At 35.3% G+C, this 16,889-nt stretch overlaps 1 protein-coding gene across 1 annotated transcript in view; it reads right to left on the reverse strand.

Moving 5' to 3' along the window:
- MGAT5 (alpha-1,6-mannosylglycoprotein 6-beta-N-acetylglucosaminyltransferase) overlaps nt 1-16,889 on the reverse strand; it is a gene marked incomplete at both ends in the record, with an annotated part of 65,501 nt that overhangs the window by 24,588 nt on the left and 24,024 nt on the right. Inside the window, 6 exons of the mRNA XM_079538749.1 lie at nt 1,941-2,074; nt 5,403-5,536; nt 10,446-10,580; nt 11,480-11,649; nt 13,189-13,350; nt 14,513-14,584. Coding sequence (XP_079394875.1) covers nt 1,941-2,074; nt 5,403-5,536; nt 10,446-10,580; nt 11,480-11,649; nt 13,189-13,350; nt 14,513-14,584 — 807 coding nt within the window. The remainder of the gene's footprint in view (nt 1-1,940; nt 2,075-5,402; nt 5,537-10,445; nt 10,581-11,479; nt 11,650-13,188; nt 13,351-14,512; nt 14,585-16,889) is intronic.

Raw genomic sequence — 16,889 nt, forward strand, 5'->3', positions numbered from 1 at the left:
ATTAATCTGAACAAAAGTTCCTAATGGTGAAAAGGATGTGTATAATAATGCATACAATTTTTGTTTTTTGTTTTGGTGCTAGTAAAGGGCCCAAATGCCCTTTGCTAGCATTCACATTTCTAGAGGAATGTGAACAATATTGAAAAGATTCAGAGAAAACAGATGTGTGAGAACTCTTAAGGCTTAGAAACCTCAGAGCTCTAGCAGCTCAATACATGCACATAGGCTTTTCAAAAGATAACTATGGGTTTCCTTTACCTCAACCAATATAATGGGTATAAGAGCAATATCATCAATCCAGTAGTAAAGCCTACAACTGCTACTAAGACTGGAAATTATAGTCTACAAATTTGTACAAGAATAAAAATAAATCACAGTCATAAAGGAGAAAGCAATTAAGAAATTAATCAGAGGAAGTAGTAAGGTTTCCATTGTGTGCTATTTAAAACTCATTATAGGATGTTCTTTTCCAAAAAGCCATGTTCTTGCTTTAATCAGCTCATGAGTATACTGTACGTCACACAGAATCTCAGACTAGACAATCACAAGTCTCCCCTCTGGGCAGATAATCTATTAATACATATTTTTGAATTAATGAAGACTGAGAAAGACATGTATGTCAGTGAAAAGAAACCCTCCACTAGTGACTAGCCACATCGCATTCCTTAAATCCAGCTAATGCTCAACAGGTTGTTCTACTGATACAAAGTAGAAATCAGGTCAGAAAGCACAGATAACTATTTACATGCAACTGAGAGACTGATAATGAGATCAGAAACTAAACGTGCAAGAGCTTCGGCCACAAGAGACTTGAATTTAAGGATCCTAGCTCTGCACTAGTACTGTGCAGGCAAAGCAGGCTGCAAACGGGGACACAGCAAGTCATTCTATAGCATGAGATCAAAAAGAATAACTGTCATAGTATTTGTATGATACTAAGTAAAACTTCCTTTTAAAACACCGATTACATGGCTTAGGGCAATAAACCCATATATAAACCCAAAGGATTACAACTGAACATGCACAGCTAATATACATAATTTTCTCAGCACAAGAACTAAGAAGCATTCAGCTTTATCTTTTTTCTTCTGAACATCCTGGCAACATTTTCCCATTCATCTTAAGTTTCTGTTTTGTCTAACAGTTATTAGACTGAATGTTAATTCTGTGGGTCAGAAAACTGCACAAGACTGATATTCTCATGCCAAGCAAGAGAAAAGGAAGGAAAATGTGAGAAACAGGTGTGCCCTCACTGTTCAGTCATTTAGTCCTATGTACAGCACAGTCTGTACCTATCAGTTCCATTTGCAATTGACAAGACTTAAAATATGAGGTTTTTTTATGCAGCCCAATATATGATACTTGGTGAAAATACGACCAGATCTCAGTGTTGTTATTCTACAGTACTTCTCTGCAAGTGGGAGAGACACTGCAGTAATTACAACACTAAAGAAACGCAGATCTGACGTTACATGGAAATACAATGAGGTTGCACACTTCTAGAGTCTTCAGTGAAATACCCCGACCAGTTCAAAATACAGCACACTTCTGGTTGTAGATATATAAAAATAAATCACTGAATGAAATGTTTGTACACGACAATGATTGAAGCTTACAAAGCTTCTTGGAACCTTTAATTTCCCATTGCTTCTAACAGCTACTGTATCTTCCAAAATTATTATGATATTAAGTTTACAAAAAACTATTAATCCATTAGTAGTAGGGTGTGCATAAATAACAACGGATCCATCTTAATCTAGACAGATACAAGTTTCCTCATCAGCAAGACTTCAAGATCTTCAATTCAATTCTCTAAATGCTGATTTTCAGACAAAGAACTTAACAGGTTCATAGAAAAGGAATTCCTCTAAGTTGAGAGTTATGTCTTATTATATTGATCAAAATAAATTTACTCAGGCAAATGACTTCAGAAAACTCACCTTCCAGAAATTATCTACTTTGCCATAAACAAGAGATTGATTCTGCCTTTTGATGTCATTAATGTGTTTAATGTCACTGGAATTCAAATGCTGCTCTACCACAAATCCAAGGAAGCTGTTATCTGGAGTGTGAGCTGTAAGAAATGGAGCATATTCAGAATCTCTGTAAGTATTAGTTAATGTTATAAAAGCATTCATGTTGCCAAGAAAATAGGCATAAGGAACATAATATTCAACAAACTACTTCACATTCTCACTGAGAGATACATTTGCTTACCTTATTTCTGAGAACAGCTCCTACTAATTTTAAGTCCTTCTGCACATGTCTACTGAAGTAAGCAGCTATATTCTGGCTCATTTCCTGTAATAAAATTTCTGCAGCTGGACCAAGGCCAATGATACTGACTTTTTTTTTGTGTACTCAGCCTCATTTTACTATTAGAGATAAGAGAACCAGAAGGAATCCAGCTTGACAATCCCAAAGATACAATACCATGTGATTTGAAGGAACATGGTATTTAAGCTTGTTAACAAAGCAGTATGTTGCTGAGTGTGATAAACCTTATTAAATTACTTGGGCTCACCTCCTATATTGAAAGAGTCAACATACATTCTATGTTAAGTATTAGCCTATAAAGTCACACCATGCAAATCAGAATACAAGTTTCACTGCTTAATTCACTCAAATATATGTTATAAAATAAAAAAGGGACAACTGAAATGTCAAAACTTTTGTGTTAGTTGCAAAGGATATACAATTTACTCTTCATTTTCTATATTACTTTTAGTTTTCATTGGTCTTTTTTCAGCAGTGACCTCCAGCAGCATTAGGCGCTTTTCCTCCTATAAAGGTAAAGAATTGTAGACTCATGGCAACTAAGTTAGTGGGTTTTATTGTCTATTTTGTGGGTGGTGTTGCTGCTGGTGCTTTTGATTGTTTGTTTGTTGAAAAGGTGTTCAATTGCAGGGATGAACTACAATGTTCAAAGCTTCTGGTAAGAATTCATCAGTACTGCACAACAACTACTGCAAAATGTTGGTTTTTTGCACATATTTAAAAAGTGGCACAGCCTTACCTGCCTGCATAGAAATATAGCTGCAATAAATCCTAGGTTCTCTATAAGTCCCACCTTTTTCTATTAATTCAAGTTGACAACTTGTGAGCACATTTTGCACAACTTAAAAAACAAAACAAAAAAAAAAAAAGAAAAAGAAGAAAAAGACAGCTTCCATACAGGTGTGACATATGCAATGTTAAACTCATAGACGAAGTTCTACAAACAAATTCTATTGCCATTATGAAGTTTTACTTTTTGATTGCTGAAAATCAGCCAGTGGGGTAACACAACAGAACAGAGAAACCATACACAGTGTACAATTCCCTCTGTTGTTATATTTAGTTTTTCACATGACAATTACTCTTTTTCTACCAAAAAATGCCTCAGCAACAACTAGGCACTCACTTAGGCCCAAGGACTTTTTAGCATTTAGCAAAGTAAATGGCATGTGGCAAATATGCCTGAAAAGGAGCTTTTTTCTGTCCTTTCATATTTTTGGATAAGAGACCGCATTCAAAGGACAGGCAAGGCAGAACACACTCAAAAGAAAAACCTCTGTTGAAGTTAGCACTTAGAACTGGTTTCAGTGCCTTAAATATCGTTCACAGGAAGCACGCAGATGGATTTTTAAACAAGATCATGCAGTATTAAAAGTACTAATGGGGTTACTTTGCATAATAGAATTTAAATAGAAAACATAAGAATGGGAAAAAAAACACCCTCGTGTTTCTGGAAAGCTCAGTGAACAGTCAAGCATGGTAATACACCAAAGATTTGAATACAGCTTGCTTGTTGCTCACTAATAATTTTCTGCCCTTATAATCAGAGTTCTCAAAACAGAATAGGAGTCTGGGAATCTTGGAAAGGCAACCAGGGTTCCAATTTGGCATAAAATCTTTACTGATGCATGATATGTATGCACTTTCAATCACAACCCAATAATGATGCTGCTATCTCTGCATCAGAGAACAAAATACAAAAATAAACTTTAAATATTGCAAAACGTTACTTTTTGGCTCCTATTATTAAAAAAAAAAAAAAGCTCTAAATCCTTGACCAATCTATAATACTGCAATCACTCATGCTTCAGAAAGCATTTGCTTGCAATCTCTTTGCCATGTTTTCTACAAAGGAAAAATAGCACTTGTTTCCAACATTAAAACCCAGAAATGCTTACTTATTGAAATTTCAACACAGTCATACTCTTCAGAAAAACTGATTATGAAGTGATCTGTTTCAAAGAACAGAATACAACAGTAGTCTAAGTTGCCTTACGTAACAGAGCTCTTCCCTAGGGAGCTGTACTTCTGCATTTCTTGGAATGGGTCTGAGGAAGTGCACACAGCTGTACCACAAGTATTCACGCAAATGCTTTCCTCAACCACACCATCACCCCTGGTGTTCTCTTGAGCAGGATCTCACAGTCAAAGTTCCTAATAGTTGAACTACTCAAATACACACACTTGAGCCTTTGGCTCCTTTTCCATGTATGATATAGACCAATAATATTAGCAAATCATGTGGATATAGAACAAGTTCTGCTCATTAAAGTCCAGTCACTAATTCTGCAACCACTCCCAAGCCACATTTCCCTACCACGCCTTTTTTAGTTGGAACGCCTCTTCAAAGAATTTAACAAGACAGCTAAATTCCAAAGCATGCCAGATAGACAGCAGTGTGTACACTTCTGCTACGAAGAGCAGAAAAGTTTAAAAGATGTGACTAAGTCATCTAATTAGAAAGAACAGGACGTGCCTTGGCCATAGCCTCAGGGACCATCACCAAACCTTGGAAGTCAGGCTGATCCCTACCCAGGGCTTCTTTTTAGACTTGGGCTGAGAACTCTAGCACGTAACAGCACACACTTTCCTCTTTCCTAAGCCTCACATACCCTCAAGCTAGCCGGCAGTGGTGAATCTTTCTGCACCTTTCAGAGAGAACAAACTTAAATTGCTACTATGTCATGCAAAAGAATGATCTTTTGAGCCTAGAACTGAGTACCGTTAAGTCAAGTCTCGTGACAGAGTAGGTCAGGTAATCATTTAATCTGATAAAATTTATATAGAATTCATAAGGAATTGTGCTGCTCAGTTGTATTTCTGCCATTTTCTCCTCACAACTGCATCAGCAGTACAGTCTATAACAATGCAAAAGTAATTCACAGAAGAAAAAGCCAGCCACCACTTTCCACAGGTAGCCTGAGCAGGGAGTTCCCAATCTTTATTCATATTGATGTATTTTTTTCCTGCGTGTGAAAGTAGGGCAGAAAATTTACACTTATGATTCTGCCTTTTATCTGCGTTATATTAAACCACAGAATTGTCTTCAATAATTCAAACATCCACCTCAATGATAGCATTTCATTATTAAGCTCCAAACTCTTCACAAAGCCAGGGATACTTACGGAACATTGTATAGAACTGCTGGGGATTAAGGTTCCACTTTCCCCATGGTGTTTTGTGCCCTTTAGACTGAGCATAATGGGCATGGTTAAATTCTGGTTCAGTTCCAAAGGAATCCAGAACTCTTAGCATACACCTACAACAACAAAAAAAGATTTTCTGTAGGTACACGTGCACATATATATATAAAAACATGTGTGCATATACACACACAGTTATAATTAAGAGGATTAAGAGGTGTTTTGTTTGTATTTGCAACTGAGAATAATTTATAAACCGAATGTACATTTCAATTTCAAACATTTCTGGTACATTCACAAAGACATTACAATCAGCAAGTTCAAGGATATTTCAAACATTCAAATAACAACCCTGGAGCTTGTTTTGGGGTTTTTTTTTAGTTCTAACAAAATGAAGTCACGCTTGAACATCTAAGTAGAGCTTATGGGAATGTGACTATGGTCACCTACAATCCAAGGCTCTGAAGTCGAATTTAGGCAGAAGAAGAGGATTCTTCATCTATTTTCTAATGCTCTAATGCACTAGTACAAAACCAGTGCCAAGGGCCATGTGTCGAGATTAGACTAGTACTTTGTCTTTAGACAATTGTATTTAGTCTCCAGATTCTGACTTCTGGGTCAATTAAACCTACCAGGGAAGCACTGAAGACTGCCTAATTTGCTGAAGACTTTCAGTGTGACAAAAAGTTTTATAAGCGAATGGCCTGAGACTTCTAAAGAAGTAAAACAAAAGTCAGAAGTCTTCAACAGCTAGTTTACAACTGAAAGAAATCTTGGCATTGGATTACTAGAAGTCTAGGTGAGAGATTTACACTCAGTTCTTTGCCAACAGCCCTATTAATTCCTTGAACAAAAATTAATCCAATTACAACTTGCTTTATTTAAAAAGAAAAAAGAGTCCACGGGACATGAAAGCCAGACAAAAAAATAATCTTAATATGAAGAAAATGGTGTGGAAACTTCAGATTCAAGAAGTTACATCTTGAAAATGCAGTCTGGTAAACCTTTGATAATGTTTAGACAGGAACTTTATTTGCAGCAGTTATTCTGACCATTAGGACCACTGGAAATAAATTCTATTACAGTGTTGACTCTCCCATTCTTCAGCTTTCCAGTAACAAAATCTGTCAGATAGAGTTATACAGGCTGTGTAGCATTATGTGGCACGCTGCATTATGATATAAAGATATGAACACTCACTACAGCACATTATGTCACTAGGCTTGTGTATGGTGCAAACCAGAGCAGTAAAAGTCACTAGTAAAGTAGCTGCATTTCCAAGTCTTCAACATACAACTTATATATGTCCTAAGCCCATATAAAGAGAAAATACCCCAATGTGACAGCATTGACTTATGACTTATACACTGCCATATGGAATGACACTGTTGCATACAAGAGTACAAATGGGGCCAATTTACTTTGTTTCTGAATCTTCACGGAGATCTTTCAAGCAAAAAGCAAGTCAAAATATACAACAATTCACCAAGCAACAAAGCTGGCAGATCAGTTTCTTTGCAGTGTTTTATGTCAACTGTTCTCAATGAAAATATTTTACAATGGTAGCAATTATCTCTGCATTATACAAAATACTCCAGAAGAACAACAAAAAAAACTTCTGCAGTGATGACTCACTGAGTAATAAAAGCCCTCTTATTTCTTGGCAAGCCTTGAAACAGAATTCTTACCGAATGTACAGCAAACGGACAGGTACATGAGTGCAGAGAAAAAAGATAGTGAGTGAGAGCTAATGAAAAACTGCAATACTATTGGACTTTGTCTAATCATACATGTAAGGAGCAAGGCATTGCAAGCCATCAACTCAAAGTGCTTTGTTTCTTCCCTTTCTCTTATATTCGGATGTAAGATATATGAGCACTAATATATAGTGATGAAGTGTAACTATGTCCAAGACAAACAGGGATTCTCAAGTAATAGTGTGAGAACTGCAGTGCAATGGATAATAAGCTCAACAAGGAAGCAGAGAAAACAAAATCTGTGTTTACAGTGTTAGAGTGTGAAGAAAATCTGAAAGACGAGAAAGATCACAGTGAAAATGATTGGTGTCAGACTGATTAAGCTATTCAAGGGCGCGATTGGTTGACTCACAGCAGATTAAAAACCAAGCTGTCACATGTCTCCTCTTTACAAATACTAAGCTGAACTATTTTTTAGATTTCACAAAGATAATGCTGGAAATACTGAGAACTAGTGTATTTTATAGTATGACATTTCTCTCACACCTAAAAACTGGAAAGCAAGGGGTACATCACTATCAGAGAGCAGAGCATTGTCTTTTGACACACTGAGTATTTTACAATGACTGTGCCAGAAAGCACTCTTCTTATCTACAAAAGACTTCTACAAACCATAGATGAGTTCTAAACAGAGGATAGGTAGATAGCAAACAGAAATAGACATTAACATCTTCTTTCTCCTGTCACTGATGTAAACACATTTTGGATTTATAAAAAAAAAAAAAAAAAAAAACAGAAAAGCAATGAGCTGCACTACTCAAACTATAATAAGATACTAATTTTTGTTACTTCCTTGCACATAAACTGCATTTAAATATCCAGACTTGAAAATTGAAAAACACTGCCATATCTAGGCATTCTTCTGCTTGAACATAATGCACACTCAAAAAATGAGATCGCTTTTGATATATTCATGCTACTTACAGCGCAATTATACCACAAATAAAACACGTACTACGTGTTAGAGAGGTGTTGGTGCTACAGACCTCAAAAGCACAAAGCAGTATTTCAGTTGCTCAGAAGCTCAGAAACACCTCTCAGAGCAGGTCATTCTTCTGAGCTAGTAGTTCTAAGAATCTGATTTCAGATTGCCAAAACCTTCTTCAGGGCTCAAGCCCTCACAAATACTACATATAGTACTTCCATGAAAGGGCTGTAGGCAGAAGTTTATTCTTCCACTTTATTTCAACCAGAAGTGAATAACAAACTTTCATTCACTTATAGTTGAGTCTGGTTTGCATGAAACAGACTGAGCTGACCAGCAGGTCTGCTGAAAAACAGATCTTCTGGCATGAAGCAGAACATTTCTTTCAAGATAAGGGAACAGTTTCTGGTATCATTACATACTAATAAGTGAAGAAACAAAGTATGTAAAGAACAAGGGCTTTAAGACAGCTACATGTATGATAACATTTACTTTACTGGAGTGAACTTAACACAAACATGTAAATAAGGTCTTTTATACCAGACTTACTCCCTCAACTTGAAAAATATTATTATTACAAACTTTATGAGGTAACTTACAATGCTGAAAAAAAAAAGTTTGCAATAGGATTCTTAAAAAGGAGATAGCTTGCTTGAAACTGAATTAATTCATCTGCTCTAATCAATTCTGGTAGTCTCTGGGAAATAATTTAGTCTCCAGAACTATGGGGGAATGAGCAGGAACAAGAAGTTCGCAACAAATCAGGTCAAGAAAGACACGTAAGTATAACTGTATGAAAGAATGGCTGTGGTATTTTTGGCAAAAAAATCACTTAAGAAGGATAAATACAGGTGATCTGTTTTTCAGCAACAGTGTAAACTAGATGAGCTCCTATTCAATCCTCCGATACTCAGTGCTGCAGAAGAGCAATTAAGTGATTTAATTTTCATCTTCAAAACCATATGAAAAACTCAAATACTACCTAAGATATTTATTTACAATTAAATTTAATTCTACTCTGCTTAAACAGAGCATTCAGTCATTACCACATATTGGGAATCAATGAAAAACAGACTGACTGCTAAAGATTTAATGATTCATGAAACAAACAACGAAAACTGAAGAGCTAAGGTGATAATCTCAACATCATGGCATATCTTCATATCTTTGCTACAGAATATGCCATATAGGAAATTTAAAAAAAAAAAATAGAAGAAACTTTTTCAATTTATACACATGGTTTTCTATCCTGACCACAACACTGTAATATTACCATTATGTGACAATTACATCTGGCAGACAGACAACCAACTGTAGCTCAGTGGAAAATGAGATTAGCTTTATTAGCAGACTCCTAGAAACCAGAATATCCATTTACTGCTCCACTTCAAAAAAGAGATTAGGAGTAATCTAATCTGCAGTGTTGATCACAGTACTCTCCTTTAAAATTATGCTGAAAAGACGCAAGGCTCTAGCAAATCCTGAGGCAGAAAGAAAACAATTCTTCCTTCAGAGAACACCTTTCAGTAGCATTTATCAAGTAGGATTTACTGGACTTTATGGATCATAAAAACAGCTAATTCAACTAGGAACTGAAACTTTAAAGTCAGTAATTTAGAGTTGGTTTTATTTCATGCTGACATAATATCAGAGCAACACAAATGAAGCTTACTGATTTCAAGTTACTCACAGAAGTAAATGTGGTTCTGTAACTGCAGACAATAAGACCATACTAAGTAATTTCTTATGACCACCATCTTCCATTCCTAATGCTATTAGATTATGGAAACATCAGTAAGTACTGTTACCAGAAGGTTTATTCCTTAAATCTACCCCTGAAGACAATTCTCTCCTCAACATTTTTGGGGATGAGACAGAAATACTAAACTGTGGTTGAGCAATAAATTCTGAATAGAAAAATCTTCGCAATCATCAATCCAGTATAGTTACAAACACTGACAAGGAAAACATGCTTGGGTTAGCCAACCAACAACAAAATTCAAACATCTTTCAGTCATTACGGGACAAAAGTTGAGGGTGTTGGTATAAAGAAGAGAGGGTAAGAAAAGATGATTGCTCTGCAACATGATATAATGCACAGAGATGAAAAATGTTTCAGTCTACTACAAGTATTCCAGACTTGGTTGGGAGAAGTGGTAAAGGGGGTATGCAAAGAAGTAACAGCTCCTTTATTCCAAAGAGTGAAGGGCAACAGAGAACTACATTTTTACTTTTAAATAATTTCCAATTCATGTAAATGTACTCACATCGGTATTTTGACATGTTATTCAATAGCAGCTCTTTAACAAAGCAGTTAAGAGGTCAACTAACTACGATACTTACTGGTAATGCACCCATGACGGTCCAAGTGTTTTCTTAAACTGAGTGAGTCCCACTATATCAATGTAGATGAGTTCTACAACTTTATCTCCCTGGGTAGGGCAGCCAGATCTGTTACCTACAACCTTCTTCATAATTCTAAACAAAAAGAGAAGGAACACGGAAAAGTATTACTTTCAGAACTACCTTGATTTCATGCTATTTTATTATTTACACAGATAATTCATCTTTCCAAAAAAGCCAGTCTTTTCCTTTACAAAACGTTAGCTATGTAACTATATTTAAGTACCCAAGATCCTCAACATTCACTGAAGAGCTGTTTATACATCAGTAAGTTGCTAATTTTTGCTAAAAGACTCTTTACTTTAAAAAAAAAAAAAAAGTAACATGGTCAGAATGTTTAAAAATTGTGTGTTTTGAAAGTGATGGAAAATAATTTCAGACTTCCATTGACAGCTCTATGGTGTAAGAGCTAAAAATGATGCTGTTATGTTTATTATAAAAAAACTGAAAAGCCACAGAAAAGGTGTACGTTCTCAAGCTTAAAATAGATTAATTATGCTTAATGCTGTCTGTCTAATGCACAGCAAAAGAAAGATAAGTGAGGCAGCAATTTGACCTAACATAAGCAATTAACTATAAAAAATATTTTAAAGTATTAAAACCTGTATTTTAAAAATCAGATACTGATTGAATAATAGTATAAACTGAAGAAGAGGACATCGAATTAGGTTAAAACTTCTTACTGCAGCTGGTTAAAGCACCTGGGATGTTAAAGAATAAGCCGCTTAGTTTAAATTTTACAACATTCACTTATGAAGTCTCAGGAGCCTGAAGCTACAATGAAAACACATTATCTTTTTCATAGCACATATATTTAACTCATGAAAACAATCTTGTCTGTTTAGTGAATTATCACTTTCATTTTATCCTTCAAGAAATTATATGCTCTGCTAATAGAAGCTTCAAGTGTTTACAGTTTCCCTTTTTTTTCCCCCTTTGTATTCCCATTTCAAAATTGAAAGTAATCTCCTTACTCCTTCAGCTCTGCTAGTGAAGCTGAAATCCTGATATCATGGCCCAGTAAGTAGAGAGATGTAATTAAATCACTCCATTGGACTAATTCACCAAGCGGGCCGCCACTAAACGCATTCTCAGCAATCTTGAATCCGGACTCTTTTGTTAAAAGCCCAAGGTGAACAAGAATCTGGAAAGAAAAGTTGTACGTTCCTTAATGACATTAAACATGCAGATAACATACTTCACAGCACTTTCTCTTTAATTCCAACCATCTACAGACAGAAAAAAAGAAACAAAAAGAAACACGAAGCCAAAACAAAACCCAACGATCAACAACAGCAATCCAACACCTCCACCTTAATCAGAGACCTTGTAAATAATTTAATTCGTAATTTACCTATAGTAACTGTAAGAATGTTACCATATTACTTGCATTATTATGTGCCAACAGATCAGTAATAACACGCCAAATTTGATATTATTCACAAAATTATTTGTATTCTGATACACTTATGCAATAAGACAGTTCAGTTCACGTTGTCATGAGCAAGCCATTAAAAGCTAGGAAAGACTTCACAAGAGTGACACCGGAGGAGAGTTTTCTCTGCAGCTCCTTGAAATTTGTGCTTAACTTTCTAAGTAAGCTCAGCTCGGTTCCAAACACTTCAACACTTCACTATGTCTCTGGACTGTTATTTGAGTGTTGGTACATATAGTGCCAAGCACAAAGCCCCCTGACATCAAAACACTTCTCCTTCACTCTTTAATGTAACATTCATAAAAACATTTTACTCTAATCCAGAATTGGTCAAATTAACATGAAGTCATCATGCGTTTTGTAGAGCAATCTTAAAGAGCTTTTAAAAGCATAGAATAAGCACTAGAACACCCCATCAAAGCTGCCTGAACAAGACAGTACTGCTTCTGTTTCTTTTTATGCATTCTGAGATGCTATATTTCTTTACTAAGCAGGCTGGATTGCTGCTTGAAATGAGCAAAGCATTGACAGAGGGTGAGCCTTCTCAAGGACTGTGGCATGTGACAAACCTGAGAGCCACAACATGGAGTCTATATCTCACACAGGAACTGTGAACCTCAAGCGAGAAGCCAACCTGTGGTAGGATCATGACTGCCTCTCAGGGTTGGCTCCAGTCAGCATAGGGCAGGAAGGGAAATTGTGTTTACAACTGTTGGCTTTATTTTAACAAGTTGAGGTAAATATGAAATAAAAATTAAAAATGAAAACAAAATAGAAACTTTGATTTCAAGAATATCACAGACTTTAACCTGGACTCACTAGAGGTCAAAACAGATCCAATCAAAAGTTGTGATCAACTCAAAGTCTCCTCCAATCCAAAACAAAGATGCCATTTAAAATTCTGCACAACTGTTGTTTTCTACAGATATCTAAAACATTCCTGTGTAATCAGTTTCTGTTAAATTCACAGTTCCTCTCTTTGGAACCTTCCGTATAGTTTTTCTTCAAGTGAAGATTAAAGAGATGAGAAAATTTTTTTCAACGGCTACCTTACTAAATGTTTATAAAACTATGTGTAAACCACCAATGGAAAAATAATTTAAAAAAATAAAATACCCTTTGAAAAGGGACCGACACGAGCCTCTTAGATGTATTTGATCCTTCTAAACCAAAGTTGCTTTTGGAAAAGTAGCTTAAAAGCGGGCTAAATGATTGCAAGTGTCAGGAGTGAAAAATGTTTTAACTTACCTTCTTTCGTTTTCTATTCTCCAAATTTTGTTTTTCTGCAAGTGATTTAATTGCTTCGATCCAGGTATCAGCCATTCTTCGGATACGTAACGTCATCCATCTGAATTCCTCATGCCTCGACATCATTTTGTAGAGAGGATCAAAGTTGATACGAATTTCAGCCTTCAATAAAAACGTTTAACAAAACATACAAAAAAAAATACTAATGTTATTCTTCAAACTGTGGACCTTCCAGAAGTGATGAAAATTCCCAAATATGAATTCTGAGCTTTACGTTACTTGTTGTTAAAGAGCAGAATGTTAGAAAAAGGTATACTAATTATGTTGAAGCAAAGCTGAGATTCTAGTTCAAATATTTAAAATATCTTTATTTAAATAGATGTTTCTAAGCCATGTAAAGTAATTATTTTTATTAGTAGTACTTAGTTGCCTTTGAATACATTTGTGGTGTTTCAGAGTGTATCTATTTCTGCAATACAAGAGCTGGTGTTTTTCCCATGTTTGCACAATGAGGTTAAAGCATCTTTAGAACAAAATACTAATTCAGAAAGTTACACTGAAGATTCAGATATGTTATGGATCTTCAAAATGCAAGGAAATATCTGATGATATCATTAAAGCACAAACTTTACTACAGAAATGCTTCAAACATTACTACAGTAATACTATAAAAGGAAATACTAGTTTTCAAGCTAAATTGCTAAATCAATCTAAAACCAATTGGTTTTTAGACCATATGTCAACCTATATCTACATTTTATAATCAATGGTCACACGCAGCTCAGCAATTATTTAAAAATACTTAAGTGCTAATAATTAGACAAAAAGAATTTAAAAACTCAAGAATATACAAGGTTGTTTCCAACAGAAAAAAAAAATCAAAATGTTACAAAACTGAAATCGACATAAGGCTCTTCTGTTACAGTATTGTTATATATAAATCTCAGATTTATGGGACAGCAAAAATGGGCAGTTTCACAGATGTGTAAAGGAGCAATGGTGGACGTGACGATATGGCTGCTTATTACTGGTGAAGAGTCTATTGGAGCTGTATCTTAGTCTGTGCACAGTGCTTCATAACCTAAAGTATGTAAATGTTTTTAGAGAAAATCTACCACCAAGACTGCAGCATGATTGAAGAAAGTACATGATGAGCCGCATATGCATACGTGTACATATATGCAGTCAAACATTCTTCCCTTCAGCTTTCAGGAACTGAGGAACAGCAATGGTAAATTCTAGTCTCATTAGCATTTATGTGAAACAAGATTCCAGAATCTTTTGCAGGACCAACAATACTGAACTGTTTTAATGTTTTTCTTACCACTGTCTTTTGATCAGTTTCTTCATTAGGATTTTTTGCTCTCCAAGGTAAACGAGGACACCAATTTTCAACCTGTAAAACAATCAAATGAAAATACATCATTCTATTCTACTTTCAGCTCACTTATCCAGCTCTGACTGCCTTTATATTACACTTTCCTGCAGTTCAAATAAGACATCAGCTGATCAGTAAGTCACTGCAAGGTAAGAATGCCTTTTGTAATCTGTCTTTCAAAATGGCTTTCTGAAATTCATCACTTTTCACCTTGCAACAACCAAAAACAGCACTTAGTCATTAGTTCATAATAATGAATGCATGAGAGAAAACTCAAGTCAGAGGTCAGCTGTTAAATGCTCTAAATGAGGTTTGTCTGAATAGTTTCTAAATGCTTTCAAAAAGCACTAAGTTTTCTACGCTTCTAGAACTTCAAAACTATATTTTTTTAACATTTTGCTGTCTCCCTAGGATATGTTTACAAAAAAAAAAAAAAAAAAAGATTGATAAAAACATGGAACAATGCTCTGCCTTGTAGTAGTCTAGGCAATTTTTTTAAAAAGATGAATTAGAAAAATTCCTAATTATTAAGTAATGTAATAATAACACAAGTATTAATAGCCATAATTCTGACAGAAACAAGCAATGCAAATGCAGTACTTCTCCTATCACCTCTTCTAGAAAAAAAAACCCTCTACAACAGCTACTGGTAGGAAAAAAACAGCAAATGGAAGATAGCCACCAAAAGTGCCTGTGCTATTTCTAGAAACATCACTTGTCCTACTAAATCTGCATTATCCATGTTAAATGATCTGTCCCTTTATTTCTGTGAAGAAAGAATCTCACTGTTGGAAACAAACCCATGAAAGCAAAACAGAAGCATAACTTTATTGTTAAATGGCAAAACCAAAGTTATATGCCAGCTAGAATACCCCATCACGAATGGTTAAATTCACAACTTGCAGAGAATCAGAAATCAGTGTTGCTCATAAGGGGCCCTCCAGTCACAGACCTGTCAAAACACCATTTTAGCTTAATCATGCTGCAATAAGCCTGAAGTATTAAAGATTAAGGGCTTAAGATTGTACCGAATGATTGCCTAGAAGAGCAATTACACGAAAATAATAAATTAACAGGCATCATAACCTCATTAAAAACAAGAAACATAGCAAGGTTAAGTTCATCGGACAAATTATATAAAAGCCTTAATTTGAATGTTACAACTTAATCTACTCAATATATTTAATGCAACATTTGATAGCAATGACCTGATCAACTTGGTTTGAAATTCCTGATTACTCACTGGTCTCCAGCTCTGCAAAAGCTGTAGAACGTGTAGCAATTAAGAATCCTAAAGCAAGTTGCGAAATACTGGTAGAAAGGAGTTGCAAGCTCCAAATTACAAACCATGCATGGTCCAATCTCTCTTTCTCTCTGTGTGAGTAATCTTGAATTTTTCCTATCATTAAAATTGATCTAGCAGTCAAGACATTTCAAGTACAATTGTATGTGCTCTTTTTCTGGCTGATATTTCACACTGCACCATCACAGATCTAAAACTGAAGTTTCCAAGCTGAGTATTTGACTGAGAAACAAACAGTATGTCTGTGCTTTCAGAAATATTCCATTGTCCTTCTAATTTAAATTAAATTGCAGTAATTCTGTTCACAGAAGCACTTCAGAAGTAGATATAAAGAATGTGGTTGGTCTAGTATTCATTTTTTTGTTATGGATACTTAAGGAATTCCTTTTCTCATTTTTGAAATAAGAACGAACAGCTTAACTCATCACCAGATTTTTAACACATGCTCTTCAAAGTCTGCTTGTTTTCTAATTTCAGCACTAATAAAAGTGGTAGGAAGCATACTAGGCTAGCGGCTCACGAACTTAGAGCTTTGGATGTTAAGATGGTCAATAAAGATCACAGGCATGCATGCATCCAGAGAGAATATTTTATGATGATGGAACCAGCCAAAACGCCGTTCCATTCTTCAGAACATGAGTTAATTTTACAGATAATTAAAAAGTACTGGAAATTAATGTGTCATGGTTTGAGGAGAAACAAAAAGGAAAATCAGATCATCATTAGAGTGACAGCAAGAAGTCATAAAACTCAAAACTCAGTAGTGAAGCTCATACAACAGAAGTCACTTGTAGAACAGATATTATCGTTCCTTTGCCAACTTCTCTTGCCTCATGTGATACTTAATGAATCAAACTGAGCACTTTGGCATTTCCTGATCAAAACACACAGTTTCTCATTTTTAATCCCATGACCTACTCCTAATTGCAGCTCTAATTGCTGGAGCTACGGTTTCATGAGAACTTCACGTGACCTAAAAAACAAGCATCTTTTTCTCTTTCTTTTTTTCCATTAAATAAA

Source organism: Tetrao urogallus (assembly GCF_951394365.1).
Source record: "Tetrao urogallus genome assembly, chromosome: 8".
NCBI classification, from domain to species: Eukaryota; Metazoa; Chordata; class Aves; order Galliformes; family Phasianidae; genus Tetrao; species Tetrao urogallus.